Source organism: Rhinoraja longicauda, chromosome 3 (assembly GCF_053455715.1).
Source record: "Rhinoraja longicauda isolate Sanriku21f chromosome 3, sRhiLon1.1, whole genome shotgun sequence".
Lineage (NCBI taxonomy): Eukaryota > Metazoa > Chordata > Chondrichthyes > Rajiformes > Arhynchobatidae > Rhinoraja > Rhinoraja longicauda.
Window position 1 is genome coordinate 54,992,094 of NC_135955.1, and position 21,452 is coordinate 55,013,545.

The 21,452-nt window shown below is 43.5% G+C and overlaps 1 protein-coding gene across 1 annotated transcript; it reads left to right on the forward strand.

Annotated features, from left to right (window-relative positions):
• Nucleotides 1-17,055: 17,055 nt before the first annotated feature.
• gas1a (growth arrest-specific 1a) lies at nt 17,056-21,143 on the forward strand. The gene has a single exon (XM_078396164.1). The coding sequence runs from the start codon at nt 17,356-17,358 to the stop codon at nt 18,187-18,189; it is 834 nt and encodes a 277-aa protein (XP_078252290.1). The 5' UTR covers nt 17,056-17,355; the 3' UTR covers nt 18,190-21,143.
• The last annotated feature ends 309 nt before the right edge of the window (nt 21,144-21,452 follow it).

Sequence of the window (21,452 nt, forward strand, 5' to 3'; positions counted from 1 at the left end):
TACAAGGATGTCCTTCCTCAAATTAGGAGACCAAAACTGTACACAATACTCCAGATGTGGTCTTACCAGGGCCCTATACAACTGCAGAAGAACCTCTTTACTCCTATACTGAAATCCTCTTGTTATGAAGGCCAACATTCCATTAGCTTTCTTCACTGCCTGTTGTACCTGCATGCCAACTTTCAGTGATTGGTGTACAAGGACACCCAGGTCTCGCTGCACCTCCCCCTTACCTAACCTAACTCCATTGATAATAATCTGCTTCCTTGTTTCTGCCGCCAAAGTGGATAACCTCACATTTATCTATATTATACTGCATCTGCCACGTATCTGCCCACTCACTCAAACTGTCCAGGTCACCCTGCAACCTCCTAATATCGACTTCACAGTTTACACTGCCACCCAGCTTTGTGTCATCCGCAAACTTGCTCGTGTTGCTTCTAATTCCCTCTTCCAAATCATTTATATGGTAAATAGTTGCGGCCCCAACACCGAGCCTTGCGGCACTCCACTCGCCACTGTCTGCCATTCTGAAAAGAACTCGTTTACTCCTACTCTTTGCTTCCTGTCTGCCAACCAATTTTCTATCCATGTCAACACCCTACCCCCAATACCATGAGCTCTAATTTTGGTCACCAATCTCCCATGTGGGACCTTATCAAAGGCTTTCTGGAAGTCTAGATACACTACATCCACTGGCTCCCCTTTATCCATTTTACTTGTCACGTCCTCAAAAAATTCCAGAAGATTAGTCAAACATGATTTACCTTTCATAAATCCATGCTGAATTGGAACAATCCTTATACTGTTATCCAAATGCACCGTTATTACCTCTTTAATAATTGACTCCAGCATCTTTCCCACCACCGAAGTCAAGCTAACTGGTCTGTAATTTCCATTTTCTCTCTCGCTCCTTTCTTGAAAGGTAGGATAACATTAGCTATCCTCCAATCCACAGGAACTGATCCTGAATCTTTTGAACTGGAAAATGATGACCAATGTGTCCACTATTTCTAGAGCCACCTCCCTGAGGACCCTGGGATGCAGACCATCAGGTCCAGGGGATTTATCAACCTTTAGTCCCATTAGTGTCCCCAATATTATTTCTTGCCTAATGAAAATTTCTTTCAGTTCCTCTACCCCACTAGATCCTCTGTCCTCCAGTATATCTGGGAGATTGTTTGTGTCTTCCTTAGTGAAGACAGATCCGAAGTACCTGTTCAACTCTTCTGCCATTTCCTTGTTACCCATAATAATTTCACCCGTGTCTGCCTTCAAGGGACCCACATTTGACTTTGCTACTCTTTTTCTCTTAACATACCTAAAGAAGCTTTTACTGTCCTTCTTTATATTCTTGGCCAGCTTCCCCTCGTACTTCATCTTTTCAGCCCGTATTGCCCGTTTTGTTATCTTCTGTTGTCCTATGAGTTTCCCAATCCTCTGGCTTCCGGCTACTCTTTAGCTGTGTTATACATCTTTTCTTTTCGTTTTATTCAATCCCTAACTTCCCTTGTCAGCCACGGTTGCCTCCTACTCCCCTTAGAATCTTTCTTCCTTTTTGGAATGAAATGATCCTGCATATTCCGGATTATGCTCAGAAATTCCTGCCATTGCTGTTCCACCATCAATCCTGCTTGGATCCCTTTCCAGTCTACCTTGGCCAGCTCCTCTCTCATGCCTTCATAGTCCCCTTTGTTCAACTGCAACACTGACACTTCCGATCTAACCTTCTCCTTCTCAAATTGCAGATTAAAACTAATCATATTATGATCACTACCTCCAAGTGGTTCCTTTACCTCGAGTTCTCTTTATCAAATCTGGTTCATTGGACAACACTAAATTCAGAATTGCCTTTTCTCTGGTAGGCTCCATTACAAGCTGCTCTAAGAATCCATCTTGGAGGCACTCCACAAACTCTCTTTCTTAGGGTCCAGAACCAACCTGATTTTCCCAGTCTACCTGCATATTGAAATCGCCCATCACCACAGTGGCATGACCTTTCTTACATGCCAGTTTTAACTCCTGCTGCATCTTACACCCTACATCTGGGCTACTATTTGGGGGTCTGTAGATAACACCAATTAGTGTCTTCTTGCCTTTACAATTCCTCAACTCAATCCATAGTGACTCTACCTCATCAGTCCCTATGTCTTTCCTCGCAAGGGACTGAATTTCATCCCTCACCAGCAGAGATACCCCACTGCCTCTGCCCACCTGCCTGTCCTTTCTATAGGATGTATAACCCTGAATATTAAGTTCCCAGGCCCGATCCTCCTGCAGCCACGTCTCTGTAATCCCCACAATGTCATATCTACCAACCTCTAACTGAGCCTCAAGCTCATCTACTTTACTTCATCTACTTCGCACATTCATATACTATACTTTTAATTCCTTACTCATCTCACCCTTCACATCAATCCCTATTGCACTTGGCCATACTCTCCTATCCGTTTGTGAGTTTTCTTTCCTGTTAATTCTGGGGTCATTAACTATCCCTTTACTCTCTTTCCCTTTAACTCCATCCATGACTATCACATTTGACCCACCCCCCCCTTAGTTTAAATCCACCCGTGTAGCAGCGACAAACCTGCCCGCCAGAATGCTGGTCCGCCACCTGTTAAGGTGCAATCCGTCCCTTTTGTACAATTTCCCCCTTACCCCAAAACAGATCTCAGTGATCTAAAAATCTAATTCCCTGCCCCCTGCACCATTTCCTCAGCCAAACATTCAGGTCCTGTATCTCCCTGTTCCTGCTCTCGCCAGCACGAGGAACTGGAAGTAAACCGGAGATAACCACCCTGGAGGTCCTGCATTTCAGCATTTTTCCGAGCTCTCTAAAGTCACGCTGCAGAATATTCATCCCCTTCTTTCCGACATCGTTTGTGCCAACATGCACTACCACCTCCGGCTGTTCACCTTCGCCCTTGAGGATTTCCTGCACTCTGTCCGTGACATCCTGGATCCTGGCACCAGGGAGGCAGCACACCATCCTCGAATCCCGTCTGTTGCCGCAGAAACCCCTGTCCGTATCTCTCACAATGGAGTCTCCTACTACCACAGCGTTGCCTGACGTCGGCCTCTTTGGTTTTGGCTCAACAGCACTTTTTGCTTCGCAAGCCAGTCTGCCAGTGTGGCAACGTCTTCTTCCCCGACAGCTTCCAAGTGGGTGAACCTGTTCTCAAGAGGTACAACACCCAGGGGCCTTTGCATTCCATGTTTCCTTCCATTTCTCACCATCACCCACCTTCTCTCTTCCAGTACTTTCGATGTAACAATCTCACAGTAAGACTTGTCGAGGAACGACTCAGTTTCTCGGACGAACCTGAGGTCTTCCACTTGCTTCTCCAGTTCCCCAACACGGTCCTTCAGGAGCTGTACCTGGGTACACTTCTCGCACTTGTAGCAGCCAGAGGCACCAGCAGTGTCCTTGACCTCCCACATCCTGCAAGCATCACACTGAATCAGCTTGCATGACATTTCCTTCTTTCATCTCTCCCTCTCTGGCGTTTGGTGTGGCGTCCTCCCTCAGCCTCCTCGCCGAAGACTCGCAGCCAAAGACTCGCACTTTACTCACAGGGCACTTCCCTCGACAGGGCTGCACCCCTTGAGCAAGCCTTGCTTATATTGCAGACAGTGAAGACGGTTATCAAGAATTATCAAAGTTATCAATAACGTGGCTGATTACCACTTATTTTAAGGTCTGTGTAAATTTGGGAAAGAGCCTGTGATTAGGTAGAGCAGATTTTATAACGTGAAATCTGTTGAATGGGTATTAAAACTATCACATGAACATGTAATATAAGAAAATAACTGCAGATGCTGGTACAAATCGATTTATTCACAAAATGCTGGAGTAACTCAGCAGGTCAGGCAGCATCTCGGGAGAGAAGGAATGGGTGACGTTTCGGGTCGAGACCCTTCTTCAGACTGAAGAAGGGTCTCGACCCGAAACGTCACCCATTCCTTCTCTCCCGAGATGCTGCCTGACCTGCTGAGTTACTCCAGCATTTTGTGAATAAATCGACATGAACATGTAACATCAGTACATATATTAAGGGAGCTCATCTTGGCTGAATGCACCCTAGCAAAATTGTAAAACATATGTCTGTTTTACATTGTAATTTCTGATTCTTAAATGCATTCAATTTGAGATTCATAATCATTTTGTTGGATGGTGTTTGAGTTTATTACTGCATTCCTTTATTTGCTGTAGGTTACTCATTTAGTTATGTACAGAGAGATTGGAGTCCATTGTGTGTTTATATTTCCTGGCCCACTGCCATGTTCTGGCCAAATCATTCCTGCATCTCAAGTTTGATATCTACTTTGTGGACTTCACATCTAAAATGATATGTACTGTGCTTTAGTAAAATATTTCCATAAGGATACATTATTGTGGTTTAAAAAAAAGTATTTCTTGGTGAATTCTTAATCATACCTCTGAAATTTCCAGTCAATAAAGTGCGATTAGATGTGTTCAAGGGGCAGGGCCAGGAAACTCATCACCTGCTTGTTAAAATTCTTTGCTGTGATCTTCGTAGTTCAGTTCTGAGTGTTCTGTTAAATACAGTGAGCAACTTGTATCCTGAGGCTGATTGAGGGAAACTTCAGACTTTGTGTCGACTGATAATTTACCTTGCATGACCAATTCCACTGTTATGGTAACTGAAGCCATAATAGGAGGTTCCGCAAATAGATCTGTCACGCTTTCCACCGCAAATTTTTTTTAAAAGGTATAGCCAGCAATGAGCATCAGAAAGCACTGTCACCTATGATTGCTTACATAGCCTACCTTTCACCAATGATTATGGACACAAAATGCTGGAGTAACTCAGCGGGATAGGCAGCATCTCTGGAGAGAAGGAATGGGTGACGTTTCGGATCGAGACTCTTTTTCAGACTCACCAATGACATGTCTTCACTCTGATTTTCCATTTTGGTTGTACTTTATCTACCTTTCACATCTCTTTTTTGGTCCTAGTGTGTTTCAAGAGATTCAAGATTCAAGATAGCTTTATTTGTCATCCAATATTGGACGAAATTCAGTCACCCACAGTCCAACAATAAAAGCATTAAATAGGCATTAAAATTACACAACCCCAAAAACCCAGTCCAACAATAAAAGCATTAAATAGGCATTAAAATTACACAACCCCAAAAACACACAAAAAAAGAAACATCCATCAAAGAAACATCCATCACAGTGAGTCTCCTCCAGTCCTCTCCTCACTGTGATGGAAGGCCACAATGTCTTTCCCTTCTCCTGCCGTCTTCTCCCGCAGTCAGGTTGTTGTGGTTGCAGGCCGCGCCGGACGGTCCGCAGCGGCCGGAGCCTAAGGCGAGTCCCAGCCGCTCCCGCAGCATCCGAAGACGGCCGGCTCCGCCGATGATAAGTCCGATCCGGGGCAGGCGAACACGCTGTTGCTGCACGTCGGGGCGGTCGTGGCTCCCGACATTGAAGCCCCCGCCCAGCAGAGAAATATCCCGCGGCATATCTTAGGCCGCGCCGGACGGTGAAATGTCCGCGACCCAAGCCCCGCGATCCGGGGCGGGCGAACCCGCTGCCGCTGCCGGAGCTCCCGATGTCGGCATCCACGCGGCCCGAGCCTAAGGCAAGTCGCAGCCGCTCCCGCAGCCTCCGAGGACGGCCGGCTCCGGTGATGGTAAGTCCGATCCGCGGGCTCTGCGAACCAGAGCCCTGGAGGCAGCCAGCTCCAGGAGTTGGGCCGATGGTAGGCCGCGGCAGGAACGGAGACACGGCCCAGTAAACAAAGGTCGGGTCTCCGTTCGGAAGGGACACCTATTTACAATTTTACAGTTCCCCCCTCCCCCCCACATACACACATAGTACACAAACACAAAAACACCACATCACAACTACAATTAAGACAAAAAAACAACAAAAACACAAAGACAAATGGACCGCAGGTAAGCCGCAACTGCTATGGCAGCGCCGCCATTTTAATGCATAATGAATGATTTTCTGGATTTGTATGATTATTACAAGACTGGCTTTGAATTCATGTCAATTCTGATACTAAAATGTAGTACTACTACTTTTAACTGCACACAACCTCACAAGCTGAACCAGCAGGATGAAAATTGGGGAAAAAATGCATTTGTTGGAAATCTAAAACCAAAACAGAAAATGCTGGAAATATTCAGCAGATCAGATTGCATCTATGGGAAGAGAAACAGTGTCAACATTTTGGGTTGGAGACCCTTTGTCATAACAGAAGAGTTCTGATGACTAAAATACATTATGCTGCCGAAAGCAATATAATTAACTAGTCTACATTTGAAATCATTTCACATTTTACTCCCAGGATGGAACATAAGAAACAAGAGCAGAGAGGGGAATAGGTCAATTGTTTCCTAGACCTGCTTCATCATTGAATAGTATCATAGTTTGGCCTTAATATCGCATTCCCATTCTTGTCATGTACCCCTTACTCCCTGGTAGTTGAAACATCTGTCAACTTCCACCTTAAATATATTCGACGACTCCCCCTGTACAGCATTCTGCAGTAAAGATTTCCGAACAGTCCCTCTGAGAGAATGCGTTACATCTCAGCTTTTTAAAGGGGTGATTCCACATTCTGAAACTACACGGCATCCATGGGTTAGGAACACCAGACTTCTAGACATACCTCACAAACAAACGAGTGTTTGGAAGACCAGCGGGATGGATGAGGATGGATTTACTAGATGCTGGGCAGTTTCAGACATCTTTCTCCTGGTGGGAATGCGCCAAATCCTCTCTCCCACTGTCAACACCCCCCTCCTGTCCTCTCCCACCCCCATCCCCTGAGCCACACCAATCAGTAACAATCAGGGGCTGAGCAGAAGTGAGAGTGTTTGCTGAGCTGACTCACTTGCTCACTCACTGAGTCAGTGAGGCCAGCTGACTGCCACTCTTCCAGTGTCACCATGCCCTTCCGTCACAACTGTTTCTGCAATTCCCTGCTACACATATTTTCTTAATTTCTAACTTATGAACAGTTTGGGATACAGGAAGAAACCAAATTGTATCCAGCACTCCAGGTGAAAACTCACCAACACCCGATACATTTGCATCAAAACAATGCGAAAATATCAAAAATATGAGATGTTGTTCCTCCAATTTGAGCCCCATACAAATTGGAGGAACAGCACCTCACATTTCGCTTGGGCAGCTTACACCCCAGTTGTATGAACATTGACTTCTCTAACTTCAAGTAGCCCTTACCTTCCCTCTCTCCATCCCTCCCCCTTCCCAGTTCTCCGATCAATCTTACTGTCTCTGACTACATTTTATCTGTTTGCTTTATTGTTACCTTCCCTCAACTAACAATCTATTCTACATTTTCCTTGATCATTCCCTTTGTCCTGCTTTCACACCTTCACACTTCCTTATCACCCTCCCCTCTGACGTCAGTCTGAAGAAAGGTCTCAACCCGAAATATCACCTATTCCTTCTCTCCAGAGATGCTGCCTGTCCTGCTGAGTTACTCCAGCATGTTGTGTCTATCTAGGGTCAAAGAGGGAGCCAACTCCAGCTGGAATGGAAGTTCACTCTTCAACAATTAATCTAACATTGACTCCGTCTCAAAGCAACCTAGTCCGTCAAACCTTGCCACTAGTGTTGACTGGCAAGAAACTGAAAAGGCCATGTACCATCTAAAAAACAACTGGATAACAGGGATTTTCGCACCTCACTAATGTTTTAAAGCTTGGCAATGAGAAATGGCCATAATGAATTCGCATTATCCACACCTGGAAACAGGGAGATAAATAAGGGGACCTCAGAAATGTGATAATTTTGATACCTGTTTAGTTTTACATTTTAAGAATAATATTCCCTGTAATATCAGCTTGCCATTTCTTGCTTAAAAGCCAAATCATTCCTCCATCATTTTATGCCTTTCTTTCATTATTGCTGATGACAGTTTTCTAACACGCACTGTAGTAAGTCCTCAATCACTTCCAAAATTAAGGAGGCTCCATATCCAGACTGATAAAGAGACATATATAACTTGTATTTAAAATTATCTTTATACCACAATAAATTATACTTATTGACATTGATTCAATTCTCCTGGCCATTTTTTCAGCTGTAACATGGCTGTGAGAATCTTTTGTCATTCAGATTAATTTGGAGCTTATCCACAAGATTACCCTTCCCAAGGAACATCTTTGGCTTATTTTCTTCATTTATCATGGCCTCTATGCCTCTGAAATCTTCAACTGTGTTCAGCATTTACAGCCTCCCTTTCTCCAATGTCCAAGTCTCCATTCATTAACTTACCCAAAATTGATTTGCCTGCATCTTGTTACACATCAATCCCAATTGTCCATTATCCTTTCACTCTTACACACATCCTAAATTTATCATCCTTATCATCACAAAGTCCACACAGCCTTCTTATTCATTACTACAATTCCCCTTGACTTGCTTGTTCTTCCCCTTACAGTTGATCAGAGAGCCTTCAGGTTCCTCAGCACATTTTTTGGAATTTAATGCCAAACATAGTGCAAGTCAGTTCACCTCTCCCCATTTTTTAATTTTAATATTCAAAATGTGCTAATCTTTAGAAGAGCAATCTGATCTTTACTGGAGACTTACTGCCCATTCAACTAACTATTTTCAGTTCTGTTGAATTTGTTTTTTAACAGAAATGCTGAAAATATGTTTTCTGCCCAAGAAGTGTGAGTGAGCTTAATACTGAAACAACTGCATACCCAGCATTGTACAAAATGGCAGGCAAGACAGAGAATGGGAAAAATGGGCAAATTAATGTTTCGGGTGAAAGTCCCTGTTTTCGGCACATATACTGACTTGCTGTGTTTTGCATAAGGTCCTATAATCTCCTAGATCTTTACATCCTTTAACTTGCTTGGAATACTACAGTAATAGTTAAAAATAGATTCCTGGATTCCATAGATTCCTTGGTTAACATCAATATTCATCTCCTTTCACCTGCTTTAAGTTACATGAAACCAATTATTGTAGAGTCCGTTTGGACTCAAAAGTGCATTGTTTTATATTTTCATGTCACCATCAACATGCAATGTACTTATACAGTTTCTCTAAAATTTCAAAATCCCAAGTGACGACCACTGCAGCCAAATCACCACAGGAAGTTCATTCTAAACTATTTAGCAAGAGAAGAACTTTGGATCTTTGCCTGTTAGTAAATGCATGGCATCAAATTACATACATCCGCTTCTGTTTCTTTTGCGTATTTAATCAACTGTGATGTTTAAATAAAGAAACAGAGTGTACTTATTATTTTCACAGAAGTAAAATGCAATTCAAAATTAAGCTCACAATTTAGCATCTTGCTGCTCTTTGTGAACTAAGCGCTAGACATTCATTATGTAAGCATATATTACAGTATGCTACATGAGACAGGTGTTCTGTCATGATAGCTGTTAATTTTGGTTAACCATTTATTAGGGTGACAGTATGATTGCTTATTTTCCTGCAATTGTACCTGACTTGCTTTGAAATGTTACTTTGAAAATGTGAATTGAGGGTGTGTGTGAAAAGCACACTAATTAGTTGAACCATGTACTTTAAGTCTAGTTATCAATAAATGTATTTATTACAGAACATGATAGATTGTTTGTGTCCAAAAGCATCTAACTATAACAACCGTATTTTGGCTCCATCCATTTAAAAAAAAATCATACTTAGAGTAGCTATTTTAAAATTGCAGCAAAATCATTTACTTGCTTTTCAATGTACTTCAGATTTTATGCATTGGGATGCATTTTCTCATTTAGGGAAAGTAACCTTTACATCATTTTCTGATAAGAACATGGCACAAATTCTTAAGAATGTTTTGTTAAATTTTTTAATTTCCGTTCTTCCCAAACAACACATACAAGGCCACACAACTTGTCCCGAATTTTGTGAATTAAAAACCTTTGAAGGTACCAAGTGACATGATAAACACGCAAGGCCGTTTCTATGGATGTTAATTTACTTGTGGTTGGACAACAAGAATAAAGGCAAATTTAAAAAGGGAAAGGGAAATAAAGTGAGGGCTGCAACAAACGGAATGTGAAATGAGACAAGGCATCCTGGCCCGAATTAGAAAAAAAATGACGAGAAGATCAAAGAGCTAGCAAATTACATTCAAAGTTTCCAAATCAGAGTTTCCAAATCATGTAAAGGAAGGAACTGCAGATGCTGGTTTACACTGAAGATAGACACAACATGCTGGAGTAACTCAGCGGGCCAGGCAGCATCTCTGGAAAGAAGGAATGGGAAGAAGTTATTCCAAATTATTTCCCAAATTATTTCCACTTTCTAAATAGATAGCATTCAGTGCCTTCCATAATGTTTGGGACAAAGACCCATCATTTATTTATTTGCTGCTGTACTCCACAATTTAAGATTTGTTATAGAAAAAAATCACATGTGGTTAAAGTGCACATGGTCAGATTTTAATAAAGGCCATTTTTATACATTTTAGTTTCACCATGTAGAAATTATAGCAGTGTTTATACATAGTCCCCCCATTTCAAGGCACCACAATGTTTGGGACACAGCAATGCCATACAAATTAAAGTAGTCATGTTTAGTATTTTTTGCATATCTTTTGCATGCAATGACTGCTTGAAGTCTGCGATTCATGGACATCACCATTTGCTGGGTGTCTTCCCTGGTGACGCTCTGCCAGGCCTGTATTGCAGCCATCTTTAGTTTATGCTTGTTTTTGGGGGCTAGTCCCCTTCAATTTTCTCTTCAGCAAAAAAAAGGCATGCTCAATTGGGTTCAGATCGGGTGATTGACTTGGCCACTCAAGAATTGACCATTTTTTAAGCTTTGAAAAACTCCTTTGTTGCTTTAGCAGTATGTTTGGGATCATTGGCTTGCTGTAGAATGACCTGCCGGCCAATGAGTTTTGAGGCATTTGTTTGAACTTGAGCAGATAGGATGTGTCTATAAACTTCAGAATTCATTATGCTACTACCATCAGCAGTTACATAGAAACATAGAAACAGAGAAAATAGGTGCAGGAGGAGGCCATTAGGCCCTTCGAGCCAGAACCGCCATTCATTGTGATCATGGCTGATCATCCACAATCAGTAACCTGTGCCTGGCTCTCCCCATATCCCTTGATTCCACTAGCCCCATGAGCTCTATCTAACTCTCTTTTAATTTCATCCAGTGAATTGGCCTCCGCTGCCTTCTGTGGCAGAGAATTCCACAAATTCACAACACTCTGGGTGGAAAAGTTTCTTCTCACCTCAGTTTTAAATGGCCTCCCCTTTATTCTAAGACTGTGGCCCCTGGTTCTGGACTCCCCCAACATTGGGAACATTTTTCCTGCATCTAGCATGTCCAGTCCTTTTTATAATTTTATACGTCTCTATAAGATCCCCTCTCATCCTTTTGAAATTCAGTGAATACAAGCCCAGTCTTTCCAATCTTTCCACATATGACAGTCCCGCCATCCCAGGGATTAACCTTGTGAATCTACGCTGCACAGCCTCAATAGCAAGGATGTCCTTCCTCAAATTAGGAGACCAAAACTGCACATATTACTCCAGATGTGGTCTCACCAGGGCCCTATACAACTGCAGAAGGACCTCATTGCTCCTATACTCAAATCCTCTCATTATGAAGGCCAACATGCCATTAGCTTTCTTCACTGCCTGCTGTACCTGCGCGCTTACTTTCAGTAACTGGTGTACAAGGACACCCAGGTCTTGTTGCACTTCCCCTTTACCAAATCTGGCACCATTGAGATAATTATCTGCCTCTTTGTTTTTGCCGCCAAAGTGGATAACCTCACATTTATTTACATTATACTGCATCTGCCATGCATCTGCCCACTCACTCAACCTGTCCAGGTCACCCTGCAACCTCCTAACATCCACTTCACAGTTCACACTGCTACCCAGCTTTGTGTCATCTGCAAACTTGCAAGTGGCACTTCTAAATCCTTCATCCGAATCATTAATATATATTGTAAATAGTTGCGGCCCCAGCACCGAGCCTTGCGGCACTCCACTCGCCACTGCCTGCCATTCTGAAAAGGATCCATTTATTCCTACTCTTTGCTTCCTGTCTGCCAACCAATTCTCTATCCATGTCAATACCCTACACCCAATACCATGTGCTCTAATTTTGCTCACCAATCTCCCATGGGGGACCTTATCAAAGGTTTTCTGAAAGTCTAGATACACGACATCCACTGGCTCCCCTTAATCCATTTTACTTGTCACATCCTCAAAAAATTCCAGAAGGTTAGTCAAGCAGGATTTAGACAATAGACAATAGGTGCAGGAGTAGGCCATTCAGCCCTTCGAGCCAGCACCGCCATTCAATGCGATCATGGCTGATCACTCTCAATCAGTACCCCGTTCCTGCCTTCCCCCCATACCCCCTCACTCCGCTATCCTTAAGAGCTATATCCAGCTCTCTCTTGAAAGCATCCAACGAACTGGCCTCCACTGCCTTCTGAGGCAGAGAATTCCACACCTTCACCACTCTCTGACTGAAAAAGTTCTTCCTCATCTCTGTTCTAAATGGCCTACCCCTTATTCTTAAACTGTGGCCCCTTGTTCTGGACTCCCCCAACATTGGGAACATGTTTCCTGCCTCTAATGTGTCCAATCCCCTAATTATCTTATGTTTCAATAAGATCCCCCCTCATCCTTCTATATTCCCCTTCATAAATCCATGCTGACTTGGACCAATCCTTTTAACTGCTATCCAAATGCGCCATTATTACCTCTTTAATAATTGACCAGCTTCTTCCCCACCACCGATGTCAGGCTAACTGGTCTATAATTCCCCGTTTTCTCTCTCGCTCCCTTCTTGAAAAGTGGAATAACATTAGCTACCCTCCAATCCACAGTAACTGATCCTGAAACAATTGAACATTGGAAAATGATCACCAATGCTTCCAGGATTTCTAGAGCCACCTCCTTGAGTACCCTGGGATGCCGACCATCAAGCCCTGGGGATTCATCAGCCTTCAGTCCCATCAGTCTACCCAATACTATTTCTCGCCTAATGCAAATTTCTCCGTCCTCTAGTACATCTGGGAGATTGTTTGTGTCTTCCTCAGTGAAGACAGATCTGAAGTACCTGTTCAACTCTTCTACCATTTCCTTGTTACCCATAATAATTTCACCCGTTTCTACCTTGAAGCGACCCACATTTGCGACCATGAAGCGACCCACTAATCTTTTTCTCTTAACATACCTAAAGAAGCTTTTACTGTCCTTTATATTCTTGGCCAGCTTCCCCTCGCACTTCATCTTTTCAGCCCATATTGCCCGTTTTGTTACCTTCTGTTGTCTTTTGAAAGTTACCCAATTCTCTGGCTTCCTGCTGCTCTTTGCTCTGTTATACATCTTTTCTTTTAGTTTAATTCCATCCCTAACTTCCCTTGTCAGCCACGGTTGCCTCTTACTCCCCTTAGAATCTTTCTTAACCATATAACCATATAACTACAGCATGGAAACAGGCCTGTCCGGCCCTACCAGTCCACGCCGACCACTCTCCCTGACCTAGTCTCATCTACCTGCACTCAGACCATAACCCTCTAATCCCCTCTTATCCATATACCTATCCAATTTACTCTTAAATAATAAAATCGAGCCAGCCTCCACCACTTCCACCGGAAGCCCATTCCATACAGCCACCACCCTCTGAGTAAAGAAGTTACCCCTCATGTTACCCCTAAACTTTTGTCCCTCAATTCTGAAGCTATGTCCCCTTGTTGGAATCTTCCCCACTCTCAAAGGGAAAAGCCTACCCACGTCAACTCTGTCCGTCCCTCTCAAAATTTTAAAAACCTCTATCAAGTCCCCCCTCAACCTTCTACGCTCCAAAGAATAAAGACCCAACCTGTTCAACCTCTCTCTGTAGCCTAAGTGCTGAAACCCAGGCAACATTCTAGTAAATCTCCTCTGTACCCTCTCCATTTTGTCTACATCCTTCCTATAATTTGGCGACCAGAACTGCACACCATACTCCAGATTCGGCCTCACCAATGCCCTGTACAATTTTAACATTACATCCCAACTTCTATACTCGATGCTCTGATTTATAAAGGCAAGCATACCAAACGCCTTCTTCACCACCCTATCCACATGAGATTCCACCTTCAGGGAACAATGCACAGTTATTCCCAGATCCCTCTGTTCCACTGCATTCCTCAATTCCCTACCATTTACCCTGTACGTCCTATTTTGATTTGTCCTACCAAAATGCAGCACCTCACACTTATCAGCATTAAACTCCATCTGCCATCTTTCAGCCCACCCTTCCAAAAGGCCCAAGTCTCTCTGTAGACTTTGAAACTCTACTTCATTATTAACTACACCACCTATCTTAGTATCATCTGCATATTTACTAATCCAATTTGCCACACCATCATCCAGATCATTAATGTAAATGACAAACAACAGTGGACCCAACATAGATCCTTGGGGTACTCCACTAGACACTGGCCTCCAACCTGACATACAATTTTCAACCATTACCCTCTGGTATCTCCCATTCAGCCATTGTTGAATCCATCTTGCAACCTCACTATTAATACCCAACGATTTAACCTTCTTAATCAACCTTCCATGTGGAACCTTATCAAATGCCTTACTGAAGTCCATATAGACAACATCCACAGCCTTGCCCTTATCAATTTCCCTGGTAACCTCTTCAAAAAATTCAAGAAGATTAGTCAAACATGACCTTCCAGGCACAAATCCATGTTGACTGTTTCTAATCAGGCCTTGTTTATCCAAATAATTATATATATTGTCCCTAAGTATCTTTTCCATTAATTTTCCCACCACAGACGTCAAACTAACAGGTCTATAATTGCTAGGTTTACTTTTAGAACCTTTTTTAAACAAAGGCACAACATGCGCAATGCACCAATCTTCCGGCACCATCCCCGTTTCTAATGACGTTTGAAATATTTCCGTTATAGCCCCTGCTATTTCTGCACTAACTTCCCTCAATGTCCTAGGGAATATCCTATCAGGACCTGGAGACTTATCCACTTTTATATTTTTCAAAAGTGTCCGTACCTCCTCTTCTTTAATCCTCATAATTCCCATCACTACTCTACTAGTATAAGGGGTAAGAGAGTTGTAAAAACAAGCCTGAAGGCTTTGTGTCTCAATGCAAGGAGTATACGTAATAAGGTGGATGAATTAAATGTGGAGATAGTTATTAATGATTATGATATAGTTGGGATTACGGAGACATGGCTCCAGGGTGACCAAGGCTGGGACCTCTGGAATGAAATGATCCTGCATCTTCTGGATATGTTCAGAAATTCTTGCCATTGCTGTTCCACCATCATTCCTGCTAGGTTTCTTTCCCAGTCGACCTTGGCCAGCTCCTCTCTCATGCCTTCATAGTCCCCTTTGTTCAACTGCAACACTGACACTTCTAATTTAACCTTCTCCCTCTCAAATTGCAGATTAAATCTAATGATATTATGGTCACTACCACCAAGTGGTTCATTTGCCTTGAGTTCCCTTATCATTGGACAACAATAATTCCGGAATTGCCTTCTCTCTGGTAGGCTCCAGTACAAGCTGCTCTAAGAATACATCTCGGAGGCACTCTACAAACCCCCTTTCTTGGGGTCCAGAACCAACCTGATTTTCCCAGTCTACCTGCATATTGAAATCCCCCATAACCACAGTGGCATTACCTTTGTTACATGCCAGTTTTAACTCCTGGTGAAGCTAACATCCTATATCCGGGCTACTGTTTGAGGGCCTGTAGATAACTCCCACCTCTTCGGATCGTTCACCTTGTTGTGGTGAAGAGGCTTGCGTGCCCCCATGATTCCAAGAGGCATGCCGTCGGAAGCACTAGCTCTGATAGGGCTATCCATGGCGGTAAGGTCGAGGATGAGGGTCCAGAATAAAAACGATCGAACCTACAAGACCTCAACGGCGGACCAGGTGGACAAAGTTATCTTGAACTCAACGGCTGTGAAGGCGGATGAAGGCTGCAACAGATCTATCAGCTCCAATCATCTCCCTTGGTTCCCTTGCCATTGGAATTAGTTGATTGATTTGTGAAGGACCGTGTGCTTCTTGGAGTGCAACATCAAGTACATGTTAAACAAACACATGCATGGGCGTCTTCGTTCTTCGGAATATAGGCCATCATCTTCGACCTCAAGGGATGGCCATGACAATGATAACACTCATTAGTGTCTTCTTACCTTTACAATTCCTCAACTCTATCCACAGTGACTCAACATCATCAGTCCCTATGTCACCCCTCGCAAGGGACTGAATTTCATCCCTTACCAACAGAGCTACCCCATCTCCTCTGCCCACCTCTGCCCTCCTCTGCCCATTGTATTATCAATGAAGATAAGTGAGCCAGTATCTTCAGCAGCCATACATGACCGGGCCATAACATCCCCACCACCGTGTTTCACAGATGCTTTGGATCTTGGGCAGTTCCTTCTCTCCTCCATAGTTTGCTCTTGCCATCACTCTGATACAAGTTCATCTTCGTCTCATCTGTCCACAAGACCTTTTTTCCAGAACGGTGGTTGCTCTTTTAAGTACTTCTTGGCAAACTGTAATCTTCAAGGGGTAGATGTTGTGATGATGATGATGATGTTGATGATGATGATGATGAGGGAAGCGGAGGCGCAGCGCCCGCTGCCGGGCGGCCGCTGCTTCCGGTGGAGACGCCGTGGAGGGGGCGGGACCAGACGCTGCCGCGGCCTCAGGATCCAGGGCTGTGATTGGCTGAAGGAGCCGTCATTCACACGCTGCAGCTTGCAGTGAGAGGATGCTTGGATTGCACCTTATGGTGGGAGTATTCATGGCGGGGCAGGAGCTGTCATCCGGCAACAGCGGGCGGGGTAACCCGGCGGGAGGGAGGGACAACCCTGAGCCTCTACAACCTCGCAACATGAGCATAGATATCAACCAATAACAGCCGGCGTCTCAAGTGAACGGGGCGGGATCTGCGACTCTCGGCCAATGGGTGGTGGCGACACAAAGAGTGGAGGCGGCGCCCGGAGCCGGGATAGGTCGCGGCTGCCCCGCTGTTGGTTTGCAGCTTGTTGCATATATTGGGAACCGCTGGCCAAGGCATTAGAGCACGTTGGGGGTTTTGTGTGTGTTGGGAGGAGGGAAGTCTGCTGCAAAAAGAAACGGAGTCCAAACTCTTCGAAGCATTGCATGCAGTGTGTTGACGGAAAGGCAGGCGAGGAGAACGCAGTTAGACGTTCTGGGGGCAAATACCGAGAAAGAAGAAACTTTTCGCTTCGGTCGCAGAGGACTTTTGAATGGATGCGTGACATAAGCCTCCCCTATGCAAAGAAATAGCAAACTCCAAACCTTTCAGACACCAAGACGATGGCAAGTCTCTCTGGCTTGATCCGATTCGGGGGGCACCTTCTCGTCTGTTTGCTGATCGTTTTCAGCAGCTCTGGCGTGCTGGCCCGGCGGATTTGCTGGCAAGCTATCCTGCAGTGCCAGGTCGAGCCCGATTGCAGCTTTGCCTACGAGCAGTACACTGAGGCTTGCAGGTCAGTGTTAAACCTGGAGACCAGGCGGTGTCCCAGCCACTGCATGTCGGCTCTCATCCACCTCAACCAAACGCAGAACGGACCCATGCTGGAGAACTGCGACTGCGTTCATGACGAGCTGTGCAAAAGCACCAAGCGTGCCATCGAGCCCTGCTTGCCGAGGACCAGAAACCGGGACGGGGTAATGGGCTGCACCGAAGCCCGCCTGCAATGCGAGATGGAGTCACAGTGCAACAACGCCATGCGCCGCTACCTCCAGAACTGCGGCAAACTTTTCAACGGCGTCAAATGCACAGATCAGTGCCGGGGAGTAATCGAGAGCATGCTGGTTATCCCGAAAGCTTTGCTTCTCAAGGAATGCATCTGCGATGGAGCCGATCGCCCCATTTGCGAGGCGATTAAGGACAACATGGCCAGACTTTGTTTTTTTGGACCCGAGCATAGCTCTGGCAGTAGTGGCTCGGACATGGAGCCGGATGAATACTGGGACTATGAAGATGAGGCAGCAGACAACGTTATCGGCTATGATGATGATAATAATAATAGAGGCACGAAAAAGTACGCTTCAAGCGCTAGAAACTCCTCCACCGTTCAAGTGCCTAATGTTTTGACTTTGATGGCATCCATTTTACTACTACTACTACTGATCGCCCGATTATAATTGAAAAATGCAACTTTTATATTCTTGAAAGAAGCGCTGCACTGCCATCTACAATATTAAAAAAAGACAATTTATAGACTTTTTATATAAATTTTAATTCTGGTAAGATTTGTTTGTATTTCGTTTGCATCAGAGATATGAAATTATTCTCTGGTGCAACTAGTATAAATCTTATATGACTGGTGTTTTTTAACCAGTAGTTGTGTGCTTGTGTATAAAGTTACATTTGGAGAATAATTTATTGAAATATAGACTTAACCACATGGCTTTGGTTTTGCATCGAGAAGTAAGTGAATGCATTGATTTCACCGGCTCTGGTGCAAAATTTCAATACTTTTTACTAAAGGGAAATTGATTTATATTGAAAGATCGACGTTACCAATTGAACAATATAAGATGCGACATATAGATTTGACAAATCTTTAAATATGTATTTTTGGAAAGCGAAAGATATAAAAATTGGCTTTGATAGAAATTGTTCTTTTAAAATATTTTGTAAGGTTGCCATTAACGTTGTATTCTCATAGAAGCCATAAAGAGTCATCTAGTTTAAAACAATGCCCTAAGACTCTGTGCGTGTGTTGGGTGGACGTGAAAACGTTGGCGTTTCGCTGTTAATATTAATAAGGTGTTTCGCGAACTTTGTTTGAGTGTATAACTCTCCCAGGGACTTCGAGTTTGCTGTTTTTACAGCTGACAGCTGGGTCGAGTTTTGACTTTCGGATAATTGGATTTCTTCTGCCTTTCATACTTTTATTGCAAGTTGCTGTAGAAATCATTCGAACAACCACCTTATTGAAAAATAAAATTCTAATGCAAGGAGAGGCGCAACACTGCAATTGCTCAGTAAGCAATATTGACGGACATACTGAGTCCATACTGGATGTTTTGTATCAAGTTTCCAACGAACCATTTAATTTTCTTGTGATTATATTTTGGGAGATTTATCTTTTAGTTGCTGCAAAATGCAACTAAAAGCAGAGTTATCTACACATTTCCAGTGTTCATACCTCTGAGCATAATGTGTAAGAAAATTTGTTATAATTCACTTTTTAACAAAAAAACGAATGTGTTATGGAATGCAGCCGGTCCACTTGTTTGACCCGTGTGCATCCACGAGATGTCTACTTAGTTCCACGGCAGTAAGGGAAAAGGGTCAAGGATGAGGATCATCACAAAAAAGGCAAAATACATCGGAGAAACCATGCATATAAATGTAACGTCTTCTACTCTGAGTGGCTTTGAGGGCATTCAGGCTGGGCTCCTGCCAGGGTTCCTGATCCTCGCTCAAACGCCCTTAGATAAATAATTACACTCTTAAGCACCCGTCGAGTGCTGGTATACTTGACCTTGTAAATAAGAGTGTTTGCAGTAAGAATAAGCTCCATCGCTTGAAATCTTTAAACATTTAACACAAAGCAGGCCCAGTCCTCTGGGGGATTGCCCGTGCCTCCTCAAGTAAGTCGCGCCACATCAGCCTTGCAGAACAAGTTTATTTATCTTTTCTCTTGCTGTTTATTTTATTCTTCAATGTTGCGGTTGGAAGCCCAGTCAAAAGTTTAACTGCGCCCACAAATAAACTTACTTTGGTTGACGGATTTGTTTAACGACCGCAACCCTATTATGCGGATTTTACATAAAGGGAAACCTGTATGCTTACATTTGTAACCGCTGTAAGTAGCTGTTTGCACACCTCTTTATATGTACTTTAAAGTGGGTACGGTCTTCCCGGAAGCATCTTTCCTCACCTCGCATACACACTGAAGTAAATTTACGTTTTAATATTTTGCAGATATCGTTTGTTTTCACAACATGATTCGATTTAAATTGGTATTTATTTTATTCGCGTCTCCAATGACTAATCGTAAATATAGACTTTGTCAGACTTGCCATTTTGTAAATATCAATTAGGATAAACGAAGGACCATAAAATAGAATCGTAGAATACTTTGTCAGCTACCTGTTATTTTGACAGACCTGGTAAATATATTACGTTTTAAAAGATGACCTGTTGACCCGAAGTGAAATCGTTGTTTGCTAACTACTGTCCAGGCGCTTTTAGTTTCTACTATGTACATAGTTGAACTAATGGCTCTTTAGGTCAGTCGAAAGTAGATTGAACATTCCCTCTTTCAATTGAAAAGACATTTTGGTACACGAAACACAGTGAGATTTCTCCAGCAAGGAGTGAAGACATTAGCACTGCAAAGCCTGGGGTCCAGCAGCTGGAGTGACAATTAACCCAGAGGATAAATAGGGACTGGTTTACAAGCGCCTGTCAATAGCATCTGCCTGAAATAAATCATCGGCCAAAACGCTTGGTAAAGAACCGGGTTACCGTTGCATATAACAACACTGCTTCGAGAGTGCCAACAGGCATAACAAATGTGAACCGGGGCTGTCAGACACAGGAGAAGCGATCATCTTTATGTTTCACTTCGCTTCAATAACTAATCTCTTATATTCTAAATTATGTTAATACATTGTAGTTTTAACTCGGATGTTTATTGCTGTATCCACTACCCTGGACTCTCGGGGGTGACAACAGTGACAAACATTTATTTTCAAAACACGCACCAAATAAAAGAATCCAGTTAACATGGTGATACTTGTCTAAACGATCAGCGAGCCTACCCTTGTATCTTCCCTGGTACCAAGCAATGTACGTAACTATTTGCAGTTGTTGGGCCAGGGATCTGTGGAAATAATATCGGTTGCACACAAGAAAAACCGGACTGACTAACGATCAATTGAGTGAGTACTGCCTGGAGTTATGGTAAAATGATCAACTCCGGTGGACGCCGGCATATAGAACAGAAAGAATCCAGAGGTACCACGTTGAGAGGGTGCAGGGACTTTTTCCTCTCTCTCATTCTCGTTCTCTGTGACAAAATGTTTAAGGGACTCCTGAACAATACAAGAGAACAAGGAGCAGTTCATTTAATTGACAGTGACCATACAGTATATGGAGAGAGGGTCGCTTGGTCCACTGCTCAGCCGGGCAGACAGCAGACCTTTTGTATACAAGACACAATAGAGAAAAACATAGTACTTGGTGTTTATGAAACCATCGTGACAACAACATTGACTATCCAATCAGCTAACCCGCGGTGGCCATTCTCCCACGAGTAACCAGGGCTCCAAATAAATTATTTCAACAATGTTTATTACGGGACCACAAGAGCCCTTCAGCTGCATTAATCGGGGAAGTCGAGTGGCACTTTTGTTATGTAAATGTTAAGCACATAATAGTTCAGTCAAAC